We start from the raw sequence: 24,594 nt of genomic DNA on the forward strand, positions 1-24,594 counted from the left end.
TGCTAAAATTATCTTCGCCAAATGTCTGAAAAAGCAAGTATGCTGTTTTCTTTCTTTCTTCTAATTTTCAGTCTAGGACAAGTTCAATAAAAAGCTACCCTGTCTCAATAAAGAGGCTTGAAAAAAGTAAGTAAGTAAGTAACGGGAAGTTTTAACGTCCTTGGGTATTCCATCCTAACGGCTGGCTCTTCCTCCCCTCCGACTGTAACTATGTTACATTACCGCCAGAGATATGTATAGCATTGCTCTAACTTGCCTGCCTGCCTGCCACACAAGCCGGTTAGTGGTCAGTATATGGCACTAAATGGGCGGACAACACTACATTTGTAGTGCGCCGGAGTAGGGATTCGAACCTGAAACCTTATGATTACAAGTCGAATGCGCTCCCACTACACCTTCTCTGCTGAAAAAGTGTAAAAAAAATTCGTCAAACTTCAAAATGGTTGATTCGTTATATCTCGACATTCGCAAAAATTGATCTTCGCAAAATGCATTTTGTTGACCTCGCGAAAATAAGTTTTCGCGAAAATTAATCTACTTAATCACTTTAAATTCGTTTTAAAAAGCGAGCTTTGATATCAAAGACAGTATTTAGAATGTTGATCTTTTTTTTTTACTTCTCTAATTCCTTTCATTTGTTGCATTTACCACTGTTGTGAACACATTTTACGTGTTGTAAAACACATTTTATGTGTTGTAAACGACGAAACTCTTCGCAAGAGCGACTGCTTTATTTGGAATTTACAACACGCAAGATTATACGTCTCCATTTACCTTCCAACTGACAAAAAGATCATTGAAAAACCATTTTCAGATCTAAAATGAATCTGGTGGCACTGTATTATTGATTAGGATATTAATTGCAACAAATCCAGTTGACATACATGCATGTTGCAAGAATAAAACGAATGCAACAGCAATCCATAGACCAGTTCTGTAAGAATTGGAAGAAAAAGGGTCAAAATTCTTTTGTTAAAAATTATGTTTAGCATGAAGTTTAAAGTCATAGATTGAAAAATCAAAGTTGTTTCTTCTTTCTGCAAATAATTGAAAATTGACTTTTTTATCAAGAACGCAAAGCTCTTCACAGAAAACTAAAAAAATAGAATGAAAGAACTAAAGCCGAGCAAATCAAAGCAACAAGGCAATTCTTTATACGGGAGAACAGTTTTTAACGGGATAGCACGAGATCGAAGTCGAAGTCAAATATAAAAAAAATATTTGGAAATGTATCGTTATTAACTTCAATACCTATCTGAGATGATTTCAACAGGGATTGGTGTCCGTGGACAAACGAACGCTAATAAAAGATGAATTCCCATGAAAACCTAGAATGTAAAAAACATCTTCCTCTCTCAGTGGATAGTCATGTATTTAGAATATTTGCATATTAATCCTAATCCAGAAGATGTTTGGGTCACGTTTTTTTTTTTTTTTTTGGGGGGGGGGGGGGTAATTATCTACGTTTTTTTATCATTTTGATTCATATTTGCCTGATTGGTCTTCATTTTGTCAAAGAAATGTATAATTAGATCAGGGTTGTTATTCATTTATCATCTACAGTTTTAGATCTCATCTAGAATTAATTTTATGGAAAATAAATAGATGGGGTGGTAAAATTATAATTCCCCCCCAACAAACAAACAAAGAAACATATACTTCATTGGGAGTAATTACACTAACCTTTCTCGGTCCATAACGTCTTATAATCTATACACCATGAAGAAAAATAAATTAATGATGAATGGATAAACAGCTAGCTATGATGACAACTGCTGAACGCATGTATAAGAAAGAACCTTTAGTATACGTTCAGCATGATAATCGAAAAATAAAGAAAAATAAAGAAAAATATAGAAAAACAAAGAAAAATAAAGAAAAATAAAGAAAAATAATGAAATATAAAAAAATAAAGAAAAATAAAGAAAAATAAAGAAAAATAAAGAAAAATAAAGAAAAATAAAGAAAAGTAAAGAAAAATAAAGAAAAATAAAGAAAAATAAAGAAAAGTAAAGAAAAATAAAGAAAAATAAAGAAAAATAAAGAAAAGTAAAGAAAAATAAAGAAAAATAAAGAAAAATAAAGAAAAGTAAAGAAAATTAAAGAAAAATAAAGAAAAATAAAGAAAAGTAAAGAAAAATAAAGAAAAATAAAGAAAAATAAAGAAAAGTAAAGAAAAATAAAGAAAAATAAAGAAAAATAAAAAAAAATAAAGAAAATAAAGAAAAATAAAGAAAAATAAAGAAAATTAAAGAAAAATTAAGAAAAATAAAGAAAAATAAAGAAAAGTAAAGAAAAATAAAGAAAAATAAAGGGAAATAAAAAAATAAAACATAGTCAAAACGGAATCATGGGCGGAACATAATCTTGCTTGTGCACCTAGCCAGTTTTTATAACAACCAAACTCTATCTGAGTGATCATATAAACTTAAACAGTATATTAAGCCTTAAAGACTTTGGCTCACAATCACCAACAACTTGTGGATGAAATTAACAAACCAGAAAAAGCAAAAAAACAAACCTAATAAAACACTTTTAATACAGCTGATGATATGATTTAGAAGTGTGTTGCCAATAATCTACAAGCTACAAGATTTGAGATTTTAAAATTCCTCTTGTAGTTCACGCTAACAAGACCGTGTAATTGCAATTCTTAGAAAGTTCTTTGCTCATGTATTTCATCAATCATTCGTTTAGATGTTTACTAACGATATTCATTGGAAGTGGCAGCATACAACGGAAATAATTCTAAGTTTGCAGATGTTGCGATTCCATAAAAGCAATAGACGAAACTTGCTTGAACGCAATCTTTAATGCTGAAAGAGATATTCCCAATTAAAAAGGCATTATTCTTGCCTACCTGACGTGTGCAGTTTATTCCAAATGATATATCGTTTTAATCAACCTATGCCACGTACATTTCAGAAGGTGAAAATCAAAGTACAGATTTTCAATCAAAGAGAATTGTTATCCAACAAGACAAATTTGACGAATAAAATCATTGTAATCCATAACATCAGCTATACTCTTCCAAGACATCCATATTAATGGACTTTTCGTGTGTTGATTTTTCAATGCATTCTCTACTTACAATATCAAGACAAACTTCAAGAACACTGCATTATAACAAAATTGTTTACTTACTACAAAAGTTTCATTACTTTATACGTTTTTATCTTCTCAAACCATTCCTGCCAGCTCCATTTTTGAGCGGACTCTTTTGTTGACAAACAAAAACTTGCACACATCAACATATTTCTGTTGTTTATTGACCGTTCACTTGCACGCACAATATTTTTATGTTCCTGAGTTGAAGATTGCAATAATGGGGTCCTTTCAGTAATATGCCTAGATAGTATAAGAAAGTAGTATCAGAGGAAATCCAATTGGAAATAGTATAGGTTTCGATATTTTTAAAATGCCCAAAACACAAGAAATGGCAGTAGCTAATTACTTCTGTGCCCACAGCTCAATATAATGTTAGATTATGTAGAATGGATACCAATGCAGCAAGAATGATGACTAAATGAGTAAATTGTGAAAAGCGTCCACAATAGTTTTGGTCTGTCTGTTCTAAGACCTAGCAGTTATTTGTCCAAACTAAAGCAGGTATCTTACAATTGGGGAAATAGAAGCAAAGCTTAAAATTAAATCTTTAATATTGTAACTAAGCAGATTTGAAATGTCGAGGTATCAACAAAAAATCTCTGAAATGTATATTTAGTTAAAACATTCTTTTCTGGTAAATGTACTGCATAACTTTATCGTTCTTTTTTTTCTTCTTTTTTGAGAGGATAATAGAACAAAATTGGATTCGGTAAGTTCCTTATCGACATTATTCAGTCGCTTTGATGATAAACGACTCAGCTGCATTTTTTGAATATCACAAGCTCGACTAAAATGCACGATAATCGATTCTACCTCATCCAATATCTGTTATAAGTATACCGATAAATGTTTTATGCAGATTGTGATTATATACATTTTTTTTTATAAACAATGCCAAATGTAAACAATCGTCCCCAAAATTGCCAATTTTAAACAATTGCTAAACAATTTTTTGGGGGCAAATAAGTGATAGATAATGGTATAAATGAAATTATTTCTTTGAAAATAAACAATTTGCCACAATCCACAATCGTTGGCACAATATGTTGGGACAAGACAACGAATTTCGAAGTTCGTCATCACAAGTAATTGCGTAGGCTCATTCTATATTAGATTCACACATCTTGAACTTGTCAAAGTTCACTTGTAACGTGATCTTAGGTTATTTGGTAAACACGAAATTCTTAAAATGTGTTAATTGTTGCTGACGGCAGCAAGGCCATTAATAACGAATTTCGGGGCCTTCGTGGTACCCGACATGAATTATTTCGGTGTGCAGGCGTGCTAAAGAATGTGACTAGCGACTTTTCAACGCTTTCTGCCTGGCCTACTTGTATGCAAAAGTAGCAACTTTACACCCTGTCGGCTGCAGAGCATTGACTGTTTGACTGTTTTGTTCATATTTGGATAATGAGTAAAAAACTGCCTTAGTCTCAATATTTTTGTCCACGATTGCAGGTAAACAATGGCCAACAATTTTTGGGCCGAAGTTCAAAAAACAAATATATAAAAAAGTGTATATTATTTTGTCATTTTACCTCGTGTTTTTAATTAACCAGATTAAGTAGTATATTTGGATGAAAATATTTTTAATGCCTATTGTTTAAGTCTATGATGTTATTAAAAACAACGGAGATCATCAAGAATTCCAAACCGCTAAATCGTTCGTTATACAATAATTAACAACTGCCCAAAGTTTCATGACATTAAGTTGTGAAAAGCGTAGAATTCATGTCTTCCAGATTTATTAAGCTAAAAAATGCATGGTATCTTTAGGGTTAGAGTATCTTGTAATTTAAGAACTTCTGAAACAGTCTTATGTGGCATGTAAAATAAAACACGATTTCTTGGTTGCCAGTAGGTAAAAAACAATAACAAACAAACTAGCAAACAAACAAACAAACAAACTTCACTCCACCTTAAACTTTTTGGAAGAAACAATAAAATCATGATCGCATTTATTGCACAACAAATCGCCAGGAAGAAATTTGGCAGAAGGATTCCAAATCTTCCAAAAATAGAATCTAATAGAAAGTAAATCTTTAATAAATCAATAAACAAAATCGTCATCCGCGTTTTTCGTGTGATGGCGCCCAATGAATCTAGTAACCTCATGATACGTGAAACATAGCAGGAGTTACCTTCAGAGAAAACATCTGGATATTGCTCCGATGGAAATGCCACAAAACCTATAATGGAAGCAAGAATTTCGTGTTGCAAATAAAGTCTAGATTCTGACTGAAACATGGGGTATGAGTCATTTATTGTGGGAATACGGTGATATAATGACACGGTAAGATTTAAGTACAAACACTGTCAATATTGTTATTTAAGAAAATGGGACAGGTGAGACCAATCACTAATTAACCTCGTTGCAGTCAAATCGATTGCAACGAAAACTCACCTGCTACACTTGGTCCAAAAATCAAACCCACTGCACTAGAAGAAGATAAAATTGACATGGCAAGAGGCATATTCGTATCGTCGCAAACATCTGCCATGATGGATTTTGAAATGACAACAAGAGCTAAGGAAAACAAAGACATTATCTAAAATTTTTAATGGTTACATTAACGTTCATACACTCGGAAGATCACTCAAGACAACACTAATACAGCAATTACCAAGCGCTGTACCGCAAAATATCGCTCGATAATTGGTTTCTATTGTATGTGGTAACCCTTTAAGTTAGATAAAGAAAAGAAAAAAGTTTAGCTTAGTGTTCTAGCATCATTGTAATTCACTACTTTTGTCAAGGTAAAAATTGGAAACTGTAGTTCTGTACAAAAACAGACACATTCTATGCATAATTTGAAAGTACCTATAGAATAAATCCATGTAAACAAAACATTGTGATGATTAGAAGTCCGGCATTTCTAAACATGAAAATGTGTAAATTTGAACATACAGCTTAAAGTTTAAGCGAATATTGAATTAAATTTTTTGAGTTGATAAACTTCTATGTCACATACCACGATAAAACATTTTATTTTCATTTAAAACTCTTTAATCGTTCCAAGAGGTTTGTGTAATTTTTATTGATGGTTAATAACAAACCTGTGGATGCACCCTGTAAAAATGGCGTGGTAACAGCCCTATGGAAATTATATGCGAAACCAAATGCCAGTGTTGAAAACATAAGTGATACTGTTGAAACAATCATGGTTATTTTCTTCCCTTTTACATCTGCGGAATACCCCCACAATAAGCTGTAAAGACAATGCGTTAATGTGACTATAGTTGACACAGTTTTTTTTGTACGAAAACAATGCTCTTCTAGATTAATTTAGGTGTTTATAGCATTTTACTGGTATTTAGTTTGCTCGTATTTAGTTTGCTGGTAATAAGTTTGTTGGTGTTAAGCTTGGTGGTATTAAGTTTGGTGGTATTAAGTTTGGTGGTATTAAGTTTGGTGGTATTAAGTTTGGTGGTATTAAGTTTGGTGGTATTAATTTTGCTGGTATTAAGTTTGGTGGTATTAATTTTGCTGGTATTAAGTTTGGTGGTATTAAGTTTGGTGGTATTAAGTTTGGTGGTATTAAGTTTGGTGGTATTAAGTTTGCTAGTATTAAGTTTGCTGGTATTAAGTTTGGTGGTATTAAGTTTGGTGGTATTAAGTTTGCTAGTATTAAGTTTGCTGGTATTAAGTTTGGTGGTATTAAGTTTGGTGGTATTAAGTTTGGTGGTATTAATTTTGCTGGTATTAAGTTTGGTGGTATTAATTTTGCTGGTATTAAGTTTGGTGGTATTAAGTTTGGTGGAATTAAGTTTGGTGGTATTAAGTTTGGTGGTATTAAGTTTGGTGGAATTAAGTTTGGTGGTATTAAATTTGGTGGTATTAAGTTTGGTGGTATTAATTTTGCTGGTATTAAGTTTGGTGGTATTAATTTTGCTGGTATTAAGTTTGGTGGTATTAAGTTTGGTGGTATTAAGTTTGGTGGTATTAAGTTTGGTGGTATTAATTTTGCTGGTATTAAGTTTGGTGGTATTAATTTTGCTGGTATTAAGTTTGCTAGTATTAAGTTTGCTGGTATTAAGTTTGGTGGTATTAAGTTTGGTGGTATTAAGTTTGGTGGTATTAATTTTGCTGGTATTAAGTTTGGTGGTATTAATTTTGCTGGTATTAAGTTTGGTGGTATTAATTTTGCTGGTATTAAGTTTGGTGGTATTAAGTTTGGTGGAATTAAGTTTGCTGGTATTAAGTTTGGTGGTATTAAGTTTGGTGGTATTTTAGATAACAACTACCCCTCTTTCACTTTTTATTGTTGTTGCCGCTCCCTTGCAGCTGTTCGTCCCTGTCTCTAATATCTTCATATGCACTGATAATAATTGCGTATTGTGCCATCTATATTTATTATTCACATTAAAAAAGTCATGCCACCAACATTTTATTATGCCACTTTTTTTCTCTCTATAAAATTCAATGAATTCATCCGCCCGGAAACATTTTTTAAGATATTGCATGTGTCTTAGGTAAGTTAAAATAAGGAAATTATAATTAAGTCGATCTTAATCAGTTCTTACTATTTCCTTAGCGCACAATAAATTGATCCAGCGAAACTGATTAGGAAAACGATTCAAATTAATCAAGTCATCAAGTTAGCCGAAAATAAATTTTATCCATATATGTATAGTATAAAATCCGTAAATCAGAAAATTTTTTATAACATTCACCTGTGTCAGCTTCTGAAGTTCCAAATGACTAAGAAATAATGGAAATCTAATGTTATTTTTATAAGGTTATAACAATTGTTCATGTCGACAGTGCCGGATAAAACTAACCGTCTAACGTTTAAATTTTTTTAATGCACCATTTAAGGCATCTTAATAAGCTGCCAGCGTGATGGAAAGAATAAAGGTTTCATATTTTTATATTAAGATAGGATGGACAGTTTTTTGATTTTTTTCTGATTAATGTTTGTTTACATTTAAGGTTACCATATTTAAGATTCAGACATCTCCATGACGTCTCCATGACATTAAAATGGCAAAATGGGGAATATCAGCAAGTTGGACAATAAAGTCGTTAGTTATGTATTCAACAGAAGAGTAGTGGAAATATTTGATGCTGCGTTTCCTTAAAAGACGTAACGTTTTTTCGTTCATGTCTATCTCTTTCAAACTTGCACCTGAAGTAGACAATCTGATCAACAAAAAGCATCAGTTAAACGATGTGGAATTTATAGAAGATGTGATGAGTAGATTATAATCAAAATAGAATTTTTCCAACCACAATTTGCTCAACGCCAAAATAAACATACCTTGACTAATTTAGGTAAGAATGAGAATACCATTGTTACTACCATCTTATCGAGAGTCTAAAATAGTAAAGTATGCTTCATATCATATTTATACAGCCTATTCTTTTAAAAAAATTTTTTATTTAAGATCATATTCAGATTGGGCCGAACTCCAATATAAATAACTAAAACCTCGGACATAAATTATTGCAAAATAGGGCGAAATTCTAAAGTTTGTGACCACAAGCAATAAAAAAAGCCATTTCCATGTAAGTAGAACACACTCTGAACTTGTCAATGTTCACTCGTTCTACCAGACTTCGGATCGTTATTTGGTTGTAATCAAAACCTTAAAGTGCACTATTTTTCACTAACGTCCACACGTCCGGATTTCACGAATTTTCGGACCATTTCTTGTAGTTGAGCGAATTGTTCCACAATGCGGACTTTGTGGAAAGGGGGCTTAGGGAATTTTAGACAACACGTCTGTCGAAATACAACTTTCGCAGCCTACCTGCTGCAGAGAACTGGTCAAGTGATGTAATTTCGCTATTTCGAGTAATATCTAAAAAACGGCTTTTTGCCGTTAGAATGTAATGTCCGGAATTGTAGCTTTAGAAATTTAAGGCAAAAAAATATGTGAAAAAATGGTTGATATTAGAGCAAATGTAACGAGGCTTTAAATTATGTGATTTAGACTTAAGAGTAAGGAACAAAACAAAACAGGCTTGCCATAAATTATAATTTTCCGCGCTTTCATAACACATGCCGTCTTCGTCAAGCGTTGTCTGGTGGTGCCAGTTTTTCTCAAGCGAGTAAAAGCCTAAGATAAGTAGAGATAATGTCCGAATTTTTAAGAATTTAAAAACCGATACAAACTTAACAAAAACGTAAAGAGCTGCAACTTCCTTCAATAAAAAACTTCCTTCAATGTGCTATGAATGTGTGGCAAAACTAAAAAAACAGCTAGGAAAACAGCTAAATTTAGACAGAGATTGTGTTTCTCTTCTCAAAGGGTAAAAGCAAAGTAAAAATATAAAAATATCTCTCGGCTTTTAATATTAAAACGCATGTGAACACTTAGTAAGCTGTCAAAATCCACAAAACATTAAATCTGTCCTTGTTTGGTTAAAAAGTGTCAAGATCTAAATTGTTTTCGTCCAATTAATGTATAAACATGCGGCCAAAATATGTGTCAGAGGCAGCTCCTGCAGGGCCTCCAATTTGTCTTGCACTTAAAGCGTTTTGGGATTTCGTTGTATTCTATATTATAAAAGTGTACACGTAATTTCTCTTAAAAAATATATTTGCAGTCAAAAAAGCGACTCTCTTGTTTGATATTTCACGTTCAACTTTACCTTGGGATTTTCCTTTTTGCTCAGTACCCATGTGCACATGAGAAACACCACTCAATGAGATATGCATAATAATACTCAGGAAAGGTTACGGTTGGGAAAACCCCTAGACTTTTCAAAACAAAAGACAGAGTGCAGACATAACAATTTTATTAGCAGAAAGAAAAATTGGCCGATTCTCAGGACTCGTGATTATTTCGAGAATATCTCTTATTTGTAGCTATAACAAAATCCGTATAACAACAGATACCTACCATAACGAATAGTAAAGTAGCAAGAACAGTCCAAGGTAATGGTGTTACACCCTTGGGTTTGATCAGTTTGGTTAAACAGTGTCTCCAGTTCATTTTACCTAAAAGATGAAATATTTTAGGTAAACTGATTAAGCTTTTCATGTACCACTTTTCAAAAGTCAATCTGAGTCTAAAAATGTCGTCGTCACGACTAATTTTTGAACTTTCACGAGAACTCTTCCCGCAATAAAAAACAATGCTTTACGATTGTTTTTGCTTTAACCAGGTAAAAAAAGGTTTTAAACTGTTTTTTTTTATTCTTTAATTTCACAAGCACTTATGGTAAACTTACTGAGTAATTGTTTCAACTGTGTTTTTTTTAAACTGAAGTAAGGATATAGCTTTTTGGAACTGTGTAATATGCCTGTACAGATGCGCGATACAGAAAATCTGTACTAAGCACTTAGGCTGATAGTCTGTTTCCTATGTTTCTAATTAAGCAGAGTTGCAATATAGTTTTTTTTGAAAAGGAGTATTTGGGTGTGCGACATTGTTTACCTGTACTAAACGCTCAGCCTGGAGTAACATTCACGTTTGAACTTTCACCGGGAACATTTTCCGAATTATAACAACGTTTTTGCTATGACGGGGTAACAGCGGGTTGTAAGCTGTGGTTTTATTTCAGGTGAATGTGCAGGAAAGTTTTTTTTGGAAAAATATATTATACCCGAAACACCATAATGTTGTGTGCGCTCCACTCGATTCAGGACATACAGCATACCTGTAATGAAGCGCTCCACCTGAACACAGTTTACGGAGTAATTACTCTACCTGATTCTTAACGCTGGGTAACACTTTTACTTGTGGCTTAATCCGGCCTTTTGACTCTGATCCCCGAGCTTTTTTTTTTTTTTTTGCTTTATTTAGATTTCTTATTTATTTTGCTGATTTTATGTAAATTTACGTAACCCGTAATTGTTGAAAAAAATTATAAAAAAATAATATTATTATTTATAAACAGCCGATTCTCGTTATTCGCTAACTATAATTTTTCCCGCTATCTCGAACTCCGCTATCTCTTGTTATACGCTATCGCTACCTCGAACTAATTTTTGATTCCTAGCAACGAATTAGAGTCGTTTCTGGAACTTTTTGCTCATAGAAACCAGCCCATCATAAGCATTTTTGTATGTGTGTTCGCACACTATTTTAGTTTATGTTTTTAACATTTTGAAGGTGTCTTATAAATTGATCACTTTAGGTATCTGTTGAGGCTTTCTTTTGGATTTTTATACGGCAACTTATGAAAAAAACTAAATCCCAGTCACGTCATCTTAAAAACCTTGCTATCTCGAACTTTTTGGTCGGTCCATTTGACTCTTAATGCTAAAATGCGTAAATAATAAATAGATGTTCAAACGTAACTTTTGTGCAGTTCTTGCCACCATCTAACTCTAACTAGTATAGGGTACAAGTTTAACGACAACCAAATTCTGATCCTGGTGTTCTAAAGTGACTTGATTTGAGGTAGATGGGTCATACAAAATAGTCTTCATTGGGTCTATATCTTTTCAATGCCTGCAAAGAAATGCGTTTATGACTGTCAGTGTTCCTGTCTCTGTACCTGTGTCAACCCTCAAATAGGCAGCAACGATCTTATTCTCGTAAAGATAATCTACTTACCGACGCCCCACCAACTGTGGATATCTGTTGCTGGTTCATACTTTTAACCACAGTATTTTTCTACTATTTCCTACTATCCATGCACCAGTAAATAGCAAAATGGTATACGCTATTTTGGCACCCAGTTAACTTGCCCGAATATTAAATGGTATTTGGTTTTCTTTTTCTCATATCCAATAGATCTGCCGTAAGCCATGCATTCTTAACTTTCTCCGCATTGCTCTTATCCTACTAACGTAGCTGGACCATCCAATTCTATTTTGATAGCATTTTTAACATTTTTAACATCTGTAATGCTTTGTATACCTAATTTTTCTCTGTACTAGATAATTTTTTTTGCCACAAACATTGAAAAAGTTCTATTTAGACTCTCACTTATTTCAACCATGAAAATTGCTTTTAATATTTTTTGCACATGTATCTTTGTTAAAACAGATGTGCTGTCGAAAACGGTGTATTGGCGGGCCAGAAAATGGCTAAATTAAGTTCTATTTAGACTCTATCGCACTTATTTCAACCATGAAAATTGCTTTTAATATTCTTTGCACATGTATCTTTGTTAAAACAGATGTGCTGTCGAAAACGGTGTATTGGCGGGCCAGAAAATGGCTAAATTAAGTTCTATTTAGACTCTATCTCACTTATTTCAACCATGAAAATTGCTTTTAATATTCTTTGCACATGTATCTTTGTTAAAACAGATGTGCTGTCGAAAACGGTGTATTGGCGGGCCAGAAAATGGCTAAATTAAGTTCTATTTAGACTCTATCTCACTTATTTCAACCATGAAAATTGCTTTTAATATTCTTTGCACATGTATCTTTGTTAAAACAGATGTGCTGTCGAAAACGGTTTATTGGCGGGCCCGAAAATGGCTAAATTCAGAAACACTGGTACTATTATGATAGTGGAAATTTTTGTTGGTTTCCAATTTATTAAACCAGTCTACAAATATACCATATCAACTTTAAGTCATTGTTTCAATCTTCACTGAATTTATTAGACCTTTATAGTTACGTTAAATTAGTGTGGACTAATCGGCTTGGAATTATTTGTTTTAGAAGTTCTGATATAGCATATGATCATTTCGTACCAATTGATCTCCGCTCCAAAAGTGTTATATTAATATTGAAATGAAATCAAAATACAATTAAAACAATTATCACAATATACATCCAATTAATATAAAAAAATATAATATAAAAAATATGAAATTGTTGAAAAACTATCAAACAAAAAAAAAGAAAATAACATTGGGGGAAGGCTATGGAAAAGTGGAAAACAATATTCCCAGAAATTTTCACACTATAAATTTTCACCACAGATGAAAAAAATACAGAGATAGACAAATAAACAGTTCAACTAGCACATAATCAAACACTTTATAGACTCCAAAAAGCTATCTCAAAATAATTATTATTATCAAAATTATTACAAAATTATTACATTTAATTCACATCAAGCTTGATAAAAAATAAAAAAGATAGTCTATGAAAATAATTCTTTAGAACACTCAAACACATTTTGACTGCATCCTTTGTGCAACATGTTTATGGAACATTGAGCATTCTGTAACAATGCCACCGCTCCAAAACGAGGCTTCAAAAATCAATTCGGCGTTGACTAAGGGGGTTTAATAAGACAAGGATAGATATAATTAGACGATTTCCAGTAAAAGCCTAACCTTGGATTGTAGTTCTTTGAAATCCATCCATTGAGCCGCTTTTGCTACATTTTTAAGTTATCACGACGAAACGGTTTATCATTTTTTTTACAACATTGAAGTTGGCATCAATACAGCAACCTGTAAAGGGTGGTTTTAATAGAAACTGCTGAGTTGCATCCCCTTCACTTTATGAACCTTCTCGCTTTGAATGTCACGATACCACCAAAAACAAAACCTTTTTAAGTGAGATTAATTTGGAAACTTATAGACACAACAATTCAATGATACTGGATATGATTTTAAAATAAATTTCCAACTTTTTTAAAAAACATATAATTACGAAAATTTCTTTTCCTTTAGTTACTAAGAAAGTAACAAACAGCGAACAGTAACAAATACCGAAAATAAATTAGAAAATTAGGATTTTTTTAGTACTATGGTTGTAGATAGTGACCACAGAGTACAAGACGACATATTTCAGGGTAATTCATGCATAACAATTTTGTGGTTCATTTTTTAGATTAGTTGAGTGGTTATAACGGAACTTCACGTCGGTTGGTTATACGCCCATATAAGCATATGCCCAGTTTATGATTATACATCAACAAGTGCTGCAACCTTGTTCATCGTCTTCTTGAGAATGGATTATCTTTTTATTGTCCAATGTCGGTGATAGTGTTGAAGCAAAGATAGCGTTCGATGTAAATAATAGCAATAAAATAAAAAAAGAAAAGTATTGATTGAATGGAAATCCTAGAGGATCAGTATTCGATGAGACATCTTTGATGTTCGTAAGAGACCAAGAATATATGCTACCGATGGCAATTGGTGCGATAATTCTAAAGAGAAATAATACGTTAAAAAGTCATTATAGAAAAAAGTTGACACGTAAAAATTGAGAAGATTATATCTGCGAATGTACCTTCCAAGTGATAAAAAGATCATTGCAAGGCCATTTGCAGATCCCATAAGATCTGCTGTCACTGTATTATTGATAAGAATATTAAGGGTGACATAACCGGTTGACATGCATAAGTGTTGTATAAATAAAACGAACGCAACAGCTATCCACCAACCACTTCTAGAAAAATAATGACAGCAACTTCAAAAGGGTATTGTATAAATGAAATCAATAAATGAACTAGACTAGTAAACGATCTGTCAAAAAAAAAACGTATCTATATTATAATGCCCGTATACGTCTGTCCGTTCGTCCGTCTGTCTGTCACGGAAAATGATAGCTTAGCTGCAACGAGCGAACCCGTGGATTTTTCCACGGGCTAACGACTAGGAGTATAAAATAACCTACATACCTGTTTGAGATGATTTCAACAAGAATTGGTGTCCAAGGGCTGACGAACGCTAACAATAGGTTACCTCCAATAAAAACCTTAAACATGAGGGAAGTATATTGCTTAGTGGTTACGCGTCTGTAATTTTCGCCTTTTAAAAGGCAAGTTAAAATCTGTAATTGTGTGTAATTACACTTACCTTTCTTGAACCATAACATCTTATAATCTATTCAAGAAAAAACAACAGAACGTAAATACTGTAATTCACGAAATTTTCGTTAAAACACTATAATGGTTGCTTTATGGATGAAGCTTTTGAGCGGTTGCTTAAAAAACAGAACTTAAAAGTTTACGAAATAAAGTCGTAAGCTAAATTGGGGTGTATAAAGAATTATTTAGCTTAATTAGGCCAACTTATGCTAAGAATGCGAAATATATGAAAGCAGGGGTAGGTAGGATGAGGAAAGAGGAACGGAATATATACGACGGGCGACAATCTGATTACCAATATATGAGTAAATGAAAATATATCACGGTCCGCAGTGATATATATTTCATTTAATTAATGGACTTAAACCTTTTTCGGAAGTCATCTTTGTTGCCCGAAGGACACACCAGAGGCGGCGAAGTCGTTTTTAAAAAAATAATGTTGTCTGTTGGACTTTTTTGTTTTTGAATTTTTTCTCTGTACTAGATCAGTATGTTTCATGCATTCTATACCGTAAAGTAAAAAATATGTTGTCACGTTTTTAGCCAGGTGTAGATTTCAAACCAACGAATTTTCAGATTTTGGCTAAAAAAATGCATTTAGCATGATTTGATTGACCAGTGGCAAAAAGCAATACCTCTTTTATTCACTGTAACAAAAGTCCTTTAAAGCCACCCTTATTGATTTTTTGAGTGTTGTATTGTATTAAGCACGGATTATAATGGAAAAGAGGACGAAACTGCATAGACCGCAACCATAAGCAATTAAGAAAGTTTCTACCAAATACGCAGCTCAAATTTGTCAATGTTTACAACCGCAGCATTATTTTCACAAACAATGCTCGCACAAGCGAGTAAGGACTTAGAATCTTAGATCATTTGTTGGGATCCAAAACTCTAAAGGGCGATAATTTTTATTGATGCCTGCACACCCTAAAAATTCCCCAATATCAAGTTCTTCCATAATGTAGACATTGTGGAAAATGCAGCTACGCATTTTTGACGTCGGTTACTCGGCCTATACTCCTGCCAAATTACCGTTGCAGAACACTGGCCAGGTTATGATGCATGCTTACTTCGGGAACGGGCTTAAAAGCGGACTGTTTCGCAAATGTTCAGGGTGGTAGCTAAAAATCGAAAGCAGCCGCCTGCATGGTTACAGATGACTGCAACCAAATGTCAATTTTTAGCTAAGTTCTTTTTAGCGTAATTTCTGTTACCTTTGATTGTATTTTTAAATTTGGATGAAATTTAATACAATACAAATCTATTTAGCAGCAGATTATTGTTGGCTCACTTAACCTTATTTGAACCACTGTTGTGAAAAATTTCCATCAAAACAGTAAATAGAAATTCTCAGATTCAGTTTCATAGCCCCAGAACTAAAAATAAATAGTACTTTCAAAAACGACACTTACTCTGGATGTGAGCAACAGCTGTGTTGGAAGGAAACATGCAGAAACTATCAGTAACAGTAAACCAATGTCGGAAGTAGAAAAACTCATCCCATCTAGAAGATCAAGCAACAGAAACAATCTATCTTCTTAAACATACGATGATGCATTTGTCCCATACTAGTTTACCTTGGTGTTGCTACGGATTTTAAATGCATTAGTTTGTTTATATGTTTAAGTTTTATTATCATCTGAATAAGTACGACATGTTAAGGCTGCAGCCTTTTAAGTTATCCTGTATGTATTGTCTGAATTAACAAACATGATGTAACGTGAACAATGTCAACTCATAATGAAATTGCAAAGTCTGATTCACCAACGTTTTTTCAAATGTTTAAGCTTTGGCAGAACATTTAAATGTTCTGAAAGTTTAGAATCCTAAATTTTCCAGCATTAATTCACCATTATTATAGATGCGCCATGCCTTAGTTTGATAATTTACATATATTTTATCAATCAATTGAATGTTTACTTACGATATTTAGCAGAAGTGGCAGCATACAAGGGAAACAATTCGTAGTTTGCAAATGTAGCGATTCCATAAAGGGTGTTTAGGAAACTGACTTGGGTGCATTCTTTCATGCTGAAAAAAAGACTGTGAATCAAAAGTGACGGTCATCAGACATGGTCAAGTTGAACGATAGGATTATGATTATAAAAAAAGATTGAGTTATGGTCAAAGTAGGCAATCTTTTTAAAACGTACATATTGTACTCTTTAAGAATATTTATAGTTTATTTTGTATATTTTAAAACAAGTGTATGTATTAAAAGTTACCGTCCGAGCTAAACCAAGTTAAGCTCGAAAGGTTGAGAGTATATATATAACTATTCGTTAGCACGTGGAAAATCCACGGGTTCGCCTATCCTTTTTTTACCGCATTGCGTACTTCTCACTACTTGCGCAGCTAAGCTACCATTTTGTGTGACAGACAGACAGACGGGTATTATACGGGTATTAGAATATAGATTATAATATAGATTTGAAGAACGCGGTTACAGACCATTCTAAAGCTTTAAAGAACGGGGTTACAGACCATTCTAAAGCTTTGAACAACGCGGTTACAGACCATTCTAAAGCTTTGAGGAACGGGGTTACAGACCATTCTAAAGCTTTGAAGAATGGGGTTACAGACCATTCTAAAGCTTTAAAGAACGGGTTTACAGACCATTCTAAAGCTTTGAAGAACGCGGTTACAGACCATTGTAAAGCTTTGAAGAACGCGGTTACAGACCATTCTAAAGCTTATTAGAAGAAGGAATAAAAGGAAAACAAATTAACCTTCTTACCATAAGAGTTTTATTAATTTATATGTTTTAATTTTCGCAAACCATTCCTGCCAACTCCATTTCTGAGCGGGCTTTGTTGCTGTCTGTGTGGTTGTCTTTTGCTGTTCGTCTATTGATTGTTTATTTGCACGGGAATTTAAATTCTCTTTCTTGGAAGAAGAAGAATTTAATAATGGCGTCCTCTCATCATTATACCTACACAATGTCCAAATTTTTACAAGTGGCCAAATTGTGTTGTGATTTATTTTCAGGTATTTTGAACAATCAAGTATAAAAAATATAAAAACTTATCTAACGTCTATTTAAGTGCATAAAAGTTTACAAAAGCGTTTGTAGTGTGTCACCCATTCAGTCTCCTTTCGTTATTGCTAATAGAATAACGAAAGGACTGATGACGAAGAAAATTTTAACAGCATCTGTAATTACTCCAATAAAAAAAATTAGGTATACTTTGAACACTTTGGAAGAAACAGTGTGATCAGAATGACACCAATAGCAAAACCAATTGCCAGAATTAAATTCGGAAGCAGGATTCCAAATCTTCCAAAAATTGAATCTGCAGAAGAGGAGAATATCAGTTTTATCCCAAAATATATTAGTCCTTACCACCTTGTGCTGTGAGTCAAGCGCATGATACGAAAAATCAGTGCAAAAATAAGGATAAAAATTAAGGTAATTCTACAAATTGCTTACCTTCAGAGAAAACATCAGGGTATTGTTCCGATGGAAATACCACAAAACCTATGAGGTAAGTGACAATTTTATGGTGAAAATGCTACAAATAACTGCACATTGAACTGCAATATATTATTTATATGGCATACGATAAGTGGTACCTCCTTGGTTTATTTCACCCTCTCTGCTGTCCCCTTCCCTCAGTCCCAGCATAAGTGTCCATATCCGCAGTTTAGTCTATACTCTTTTAAAGAGAATGAGTTTTTACTACCGCCTTACATAGCATGTTTCGAATATTTGCTTCAAATGTTGAATAATCCTGTTGGTACTGCACTATTCACTTGTCATGACCACTTTCTGTTTTAAAAGGTTCTGCAAGTCCGCCCGACAAAAGGCCTCAGAGACATAGGGAAATGTTCCTTCTAGCACAGTCGCGCACAGACGTCACAGTCAACCATACATTTTACCGGCCAAAATATTGTACCGTTTTTATTTTTTTTACTGATCAAACATTTCCACCCAGATTTGTTGCCGATTTTTTCTTCTTTCTTTAGTGATTGGAAACATCAGGTTAAGGATAATGTGTTAATATCATTTGCATGTAGGAGTTTTCGACGTAAATTAAAACAATACGTCGCGCCGCGTTATTAACATTACGTTTGTTTCGCGTACACCATTATGTGCAACCGTTGCACGACAAAAATATACTAACAACGCAGTGAACGGATGGTTGCGAGGTAGCAAAATCGGAAAATTAGCGTTGTATGAAATCGGTGCATTTTTCAGTCAATGTAAGCATAATAATGTAAGCATTTCAGAAGTTTTCTGGAGTTTCCTTCCATTTTTTTTACAGAAGTATGTTCTATTTCTCAAAAGTCTCAAGAAGTTTCCACGAGTAGTGACAGCACTGTCGTAATTTAGAGGTACAACATATGGTTTGGTTTCCCTCTTTGATTTCTCTCTCAGTAATTCATAATTTATGACGCCAATTCAATAAGATATGTTAAAGTTTAGTGCAAGTAAATAAATTAAACTAAGGTGAAACAAGTTATTACATAAGCAAAGTTGGTAACAAATATTCACCTGCTACACTTGGTCCAATAATTAAGCCAACTGCACTAGTGGAAGATAAAATTGTCATGGCAAGAGGCATATTCGAGTTGTCGCAAAGATCTGCCATGATGGATTTTGAAATCACAATAATAGCTATAAAAATAAATTTCATTCTAAATCCTTTATTGGTAACAATATACTCAAACTTTTATAGCATCAGATATCATTTAAAACACTTGGGAAAACGATATGGCTTTGAAATTTACACCATTAAATCACATTGGAAAGCTGCGTGTATAATGCACGTAGCTTTCCAAAGTAAAGATGATGCAATATGATTTGTTAGAAGTGTCCACGCACGCTTCCAGCAACTTGAAATTGCATTGGTAAGTGAGATAGTTCATTTACCTCAGTTTGAGGGAAAGGAAGAATTTTTTGTTTTTAATGTTATAATACATTTGTAAATTGGGTTTTCTTTACCAACAATTTAATTTTATCAAACACACGTGGGTTCACGTTTTTTGTATACACTATCGATTATTGCTGAACAACATGAAGTTCCACAGCTTTTATTACAACCTGGTTCAATAAAAAAATATTATTAGGAGGGTTTCCATTGGTCATATGTTCATTTTCAGAAAGTGTACAAGGGCAATGTGGAAAAGGGCGAATGCTGACTGTCATTTAAGTATGACCATCCCTCGTAGAAATGATTGATTAGATATAGATATAAGAAAAACTGCTAGAACTGAAAAAGATCGCAGCTTAAATACTGCTGGTCAAATTATAGGTGCTGCTGACCAGAAAGTATACAAGGTAAATGGTACACTAACTATAGCCAATAACAAACCAGAGTAGGTAAAAGGTCTATGTGTGCATTTAAACATTCATAAATATACGATTTATGAGTGGCATAAAAATGATTGTTAACAAATCTCCTGACCTGTAGCAGCTCCTTGAAGAAATCGTGCAGTAACAGCCCATTCAAAATTATAAGTGAAACCAAATGCAAGTGTTGAAAGCATAGTCGCTACAGTTGAAACAATCAAGGTTGGTTTTTTCCCTTTCACATCAGCCATGTATCCCCAGAATAAGCTGAAGAGAAAAAAAGTTAATACAATGAATGATCGAACGAACGAATGTTTAAGAAAACTGCTGATTTGTTTTTTCATATTGTGATCAATTACCATAAATATATAAAAAAGTCCATGTACCAAGAGTTACCTAAAAAATGTTTGTCCAATGCTCATAGCAGAAGCAATGATGCCAACATAATACCCTAAGATTAAGTTTTCAAGCTGTTGTATGTACCGTCCTATTAGATAATTTTCAGAATGCTCTTAAATACGAATACATCGTAAAGCAAGATTGGTCTTAAAGTTTTACGTTTTTCTCCTTTTAGACAGCTTGTAATGTTTTGAACAGATTTAGGAATAAACTCCAAAATAGCACACCAAAATAAACAGAAATAATGACGTGTTTCTACTGGTAAGAGAATATTCCATTTAAATTAAATTGCCGTGATGTTTTCACAAGATCTTAGATTAAGTAGCATTGAAAAATGGAGGGCATGGTAATAGGACGTTTGTATGCTTGCCCAAATTTTAACACATACCTGTGTCAGCCTCAAATGTTCCAAAAGACTAAAAAAAAATAAAAAATTATCGTGCCATAAAATTTAATTCCACACAAAAAATAAGAAGAAATTTTGCTCTTAGTCGTGGTACTAAAATAGAGAAAGAAAAGTTGTATTTGTTATTTCCTGCAACCCATTTTATGAAAATGTATGAAAAACACGAAGAAGTACATCAATGATGAATGATGATGAAGATGTTTTATCTCTTATAATAGATCTTTAAGAAAAGGAAAAGAAAACGAAAATATATCCCCTAAATTATCTGGTTCGCACTTTTATTAAAGGAAAATCCTGTCGCATTAAGTTAGAGGAAAAAAGCAAAAAAATAGTGAAAAAAGCGTCACACTTAAAAACTAGAGGAAATAAATTAAGGAAATTTAAAAAAATGGTCATTCGCACTAAATAGAGGGCACATTAAAATAGAGGAATGACAGTGTATGGCATAACAATTCATTAATAAATTAATTATTTAATTAATTAATTAAAATAAGTTAATTCATTAACAAACGTACCTTGACCAATTTGGGTAAGAATGAAAACACCATTGTCACTATCATTTTGTCAAGTATCTAAAAATAGAAGTATATGCTAGAATAAAAATATCATGGGCTTGCCATTGGAATGAACTTAAATCGAAACAATTTTTAAAATGTAAGAAAATAGGTTTCAGGAATAATAATGACAGAGAGGGCATTTAAAATTTTAACTACATTTTAAATGCCATCTCTTACTTTTCCATAATAATTGTGTGTCGTTTTAAAAATTGTCAAAACAGTTCAATATCAGGGGCTGGTCATAACGGAAATGTATAAGTATACCGTCTCATGCAGTAACTCAAATTTGTGTTGTTGTTATAAAAAGTTAGTCTGCGATTCGCTGAAAGGGAAAACATGGTTTCGGGCGGCTTTTTCCACATAATGCTTCTTTTTATTATATTGCTTACTTATGACCATGGAATAATCAATGCAGTGACGCACTTACCATAATAAAAAATAAGACAACCACAACAGTCCATGGTAATGGTGTTACATCTCGGGATTTGATCAGTTTGTTTAAAATACTTTTTAAACTCATTTTTATCTGGAAAATAAAAAGTGACAAATAAAATTATACACCGCTATAGTGAGATTTTCAGGCGATGATGTTATTGTTAACAGATTTTACAATACACTCAAAATAGAAGACTGGATAAATTTTAATGTTAGGTACAGGGCTTTTAAAAAAGAAATTTTCAAAATACTTTTTATGTAAGGATAAAACTACCGTTTGATAACGGCTCTAAGTTAGATTATAAATCTATTACGCATGTTGTCAACATCAAAGCGACTGCAGCATTTATATTTATATATCTTTATATCTTTATTCTGACGATTCATGCTTCAGAATAATAAACAGAGCCAAAAGTAATGTTAATTTAAGAATCAAAGACGTCTTTCATACCCAATGGGAAAAGTCAAATATCAATTCACACTTGTTTAATTTTTATTATCTTTCTTTTTTTTCACACCTTTTGTACATTATTGACGCTCAAACGTCAATTAGCACTTTGTGAGTTAGTAAGTAAGTGTGCAAGCATGTAAGGAAGATTTTAATGTCCTTGAGGATTCTATTCTAACGGCTGACTCTTCCTTCTCTTGTAAACATGTTAAATTACCGCCAGAGATACATATAACATTGCTCTAACTTGCTTGTTTCGCGATCAGTATGTTGCTCCAAATGGGCTAACAGCACTATATTTAAAGTGCGCCAAAGCGGGAACACACCTGGAACTTTATGAATAAGATGTTTCGTGCTTTACGTAGCACCACTACGACTATTGTTTTATGTTCATTATATACTCTAAAAATGACTCTTTTTTGTCATATTTCTCTTTAAAGTATTTCAATGAATTAGTTAATAAACATTGGAAGACCTATGCAAAGTAAAAAAGTATGGCAGTTTTGTAACTATTTCATAAGTAACGCATTGTACGATTGAGTTTTTAAGCAGTTATAAAGTAGAGTTGTATTTCAAACATAGTCTCTCAGTTCCCCCAAAATTTATATCTTTGTTCTTACCTATTTATTTTTAAACCATCTCTAACAATTTTACGGCGTTAAAAAAATACTTAGTTCTGTTTAAAACTCAAAAGTTACTAATATAATTATCAGATTATCAGCCGTTAAATTATTTGTACACAAACTCCTTACTACTGAGCAGCACAGCGTCGTAAATATTTAATAAAAAGCTTCCCTTCATGCTAAAGAAAGCCATATACCATTAGCGAACGTCATGGTAATTACGACATTTTGAGTTAACTTAAACAGCTTTATTACAACAGCGGCTTTCGTCTTTTCAAATCAAAACAAATCAAGTGATATAATGAAACAAAAATTGAATTAATTGCTTAATTTACAAGACGTCTCAAAAGTACTTAGCAGGCTTTCTTTATATCAGAGCCACTGAGAGCTAAAAAATACCTATTGATTTCTTATTCGCTTTGCCTAAACGAAATTAACCTGATTTACTTGCCCGTAGACCTTACAGAATAAAACAAGTTATTTTAAGAAGAAGAGTCTTCTTGGCGTGTAATTGAATTTCTGACACATTCTTTTGCTTGAGAATCACGTGACAACGTGATATCGAGGTTATTACTGCAAGGCCTGTTTCACACTGAAAATAAATTCTACAACAATAAGCAGGAAAAATTAGTATTATTAAAATAGATGCCGGGGTTATGAGACTTTACCGGCTTTTGTGAAATTTCCTGTGTCCCACGATGATGATTGAAATTTTCCAAAACAGTTAGACTTTTTTATAGAGAATAGAAAAGGAAACAGTGTATAAGCACTATATACTTTATATATAAAATTGGGGCTGTGAGGAGTTATATGTTTTTGTGTAACATGACCCTTCGAACAGCTCCACTTAGAGACTTATTTTTATCAGAAAGAAATATATCTTTTTTCTGGACATAAAAATAACGTGGATGCCAACTGCGTCTCCAGGGCTATTTAGGCTTGAAAAATCCGTAGGGACGAGCAGCTATGTGTTTAATTTCAACAAACACAATAACATATAAAAAATGGTTTAATTAAAATTACGATCACATCAAAAAAGCACAATTTGCATACGCACAAACCTTTACCAGTCACAAGAAACGAGATCCACAATATCATCTAAAGCTGCATTGTAAAATCCAATGTCCACCGACCAATATAAACAGGTTAAGAATATTCATGATAGCGTGTATGAAAAAGAAATGAGATCGGTTAAAGACAGACACCTTAAAAAGTTCAACAAAATCAATGACAGATTCAATGATGATACACAAACGGGTATAGAAAAGAGCAAATGGATTGTCAATCTCTCCAACAGACAACTCACGACAGAAGAAACAAACCTTCTATCAAAAGGAATGAATTTCTGCATGACACCAGCTTCAATTCCAAAGAAAGAAATAGTTGCGAAAGTGGAAGAGGCAATTAAAGATTTACCAAAAGAAGAGGCAGACACAGTAAGAGCTAAAGTAAGCCTCACGCTACAGAAAAGCAAAACACCAAAGGACAATTTGCAAAAATCTGAGAGACTGTCATTGAAGAATCTAAAGAAGGACAAAGATATCATAATCCTACCGGCAGACAAGGGGAGAACAACGGTTATCATGAATACACTTGACTACATCAACAAGTGCAACGAACACATCAACAACGGGCCTTACAAA

At 33.0% G+C, this 24,594-nt stretch overlaps 2 protein-coding genes across 3 annotated transcripts; one reads left to right on the top strand and one right to left on the bottom strand.

Annotated features, from left to right (window-relative positions):
- The first annotated feature begins 6,149 nt into the window (after positions 1-6,149).
- On the top strand, positions 6,150-7,413 carry LOC130629840 (ATP-dependent RNA helicase glh-2-like). Its single transcript, XM_057443203.1, has 2 exons — positions 6,150-6,272; positions 6,442-7,413. The coding sequence occupies exons 1-2, from the start codon at positions 6,150-6,152 to the stop codon at positions 7,411-7,413; spliced, it is 1,095 nt and encodes a 364-aa protein (XP_057299186.1).
- A 6,320-nt stretch (positions 7,414-13,733) lies between these two features.
- On the bottom strand, positions 13,734-21,992 carry LOC130629649 (uncharacterized). Of its 2 annotated transcripts, XM_057442927.1 has the most exons (14): positions 21,873-21,992; positions 21,404-21,460; positions 20,871-20,898; positions 20,480-20,534; positions 20,199-20,350; positions 19,286-19,408; positions 18,221-18,268; positions 17,978-18,083; positions 17,528-17,722; positions 16,715-16,821; positions 16,203-16,294; positions 14,777-14,803; positions 14,208-14,675; positions 13,734-14,124 (listed from the first exon to the last, which is right to left on the bottom strand). In XM_057442927.1, the coding sequence occupies exons 1-13, from the start codon at positions 21,963-21,965 to the stop codon at positions 14,511-14,513; spliced, it is 1,248 nt and encodes a 415-aa protein (XP_057298910.1). In that variant the 5' UTR covers positions 21,966-21,992; the 3' UTR covers positions 13,734-14,124; positions 14,208-14,510. The 2 variants fall into 2 exon arrangements, with proteins under 2 accessions (XP_057298910.1, XP_057298911.1); XM_057442928.1 differs by lacking the exons at positions 20,480-20,534; positions 21,873-21,992 and having other exon boundaries at positions 21,404-21,449.
- Positions 21,993-24,594: the final 2,602 nt, after the last annotated feature.

Source organism: Hydractinia symbiolongicarpus, chromosome 2 (genome assembly GCF_029227915.1).
Source record: "Hydractinia symbiolongicarpus strain clone_291-10 chromosome 2, HSymV2.1, whole genome shotgun sequence".
Lineage (NCBI taxonomy): Eukaryota > Metazoa > Cnidaria > Hydrozoa > Anthoathecata > Hydractiniidae > Hydractinia > Hydractinia symbiolongicarpus.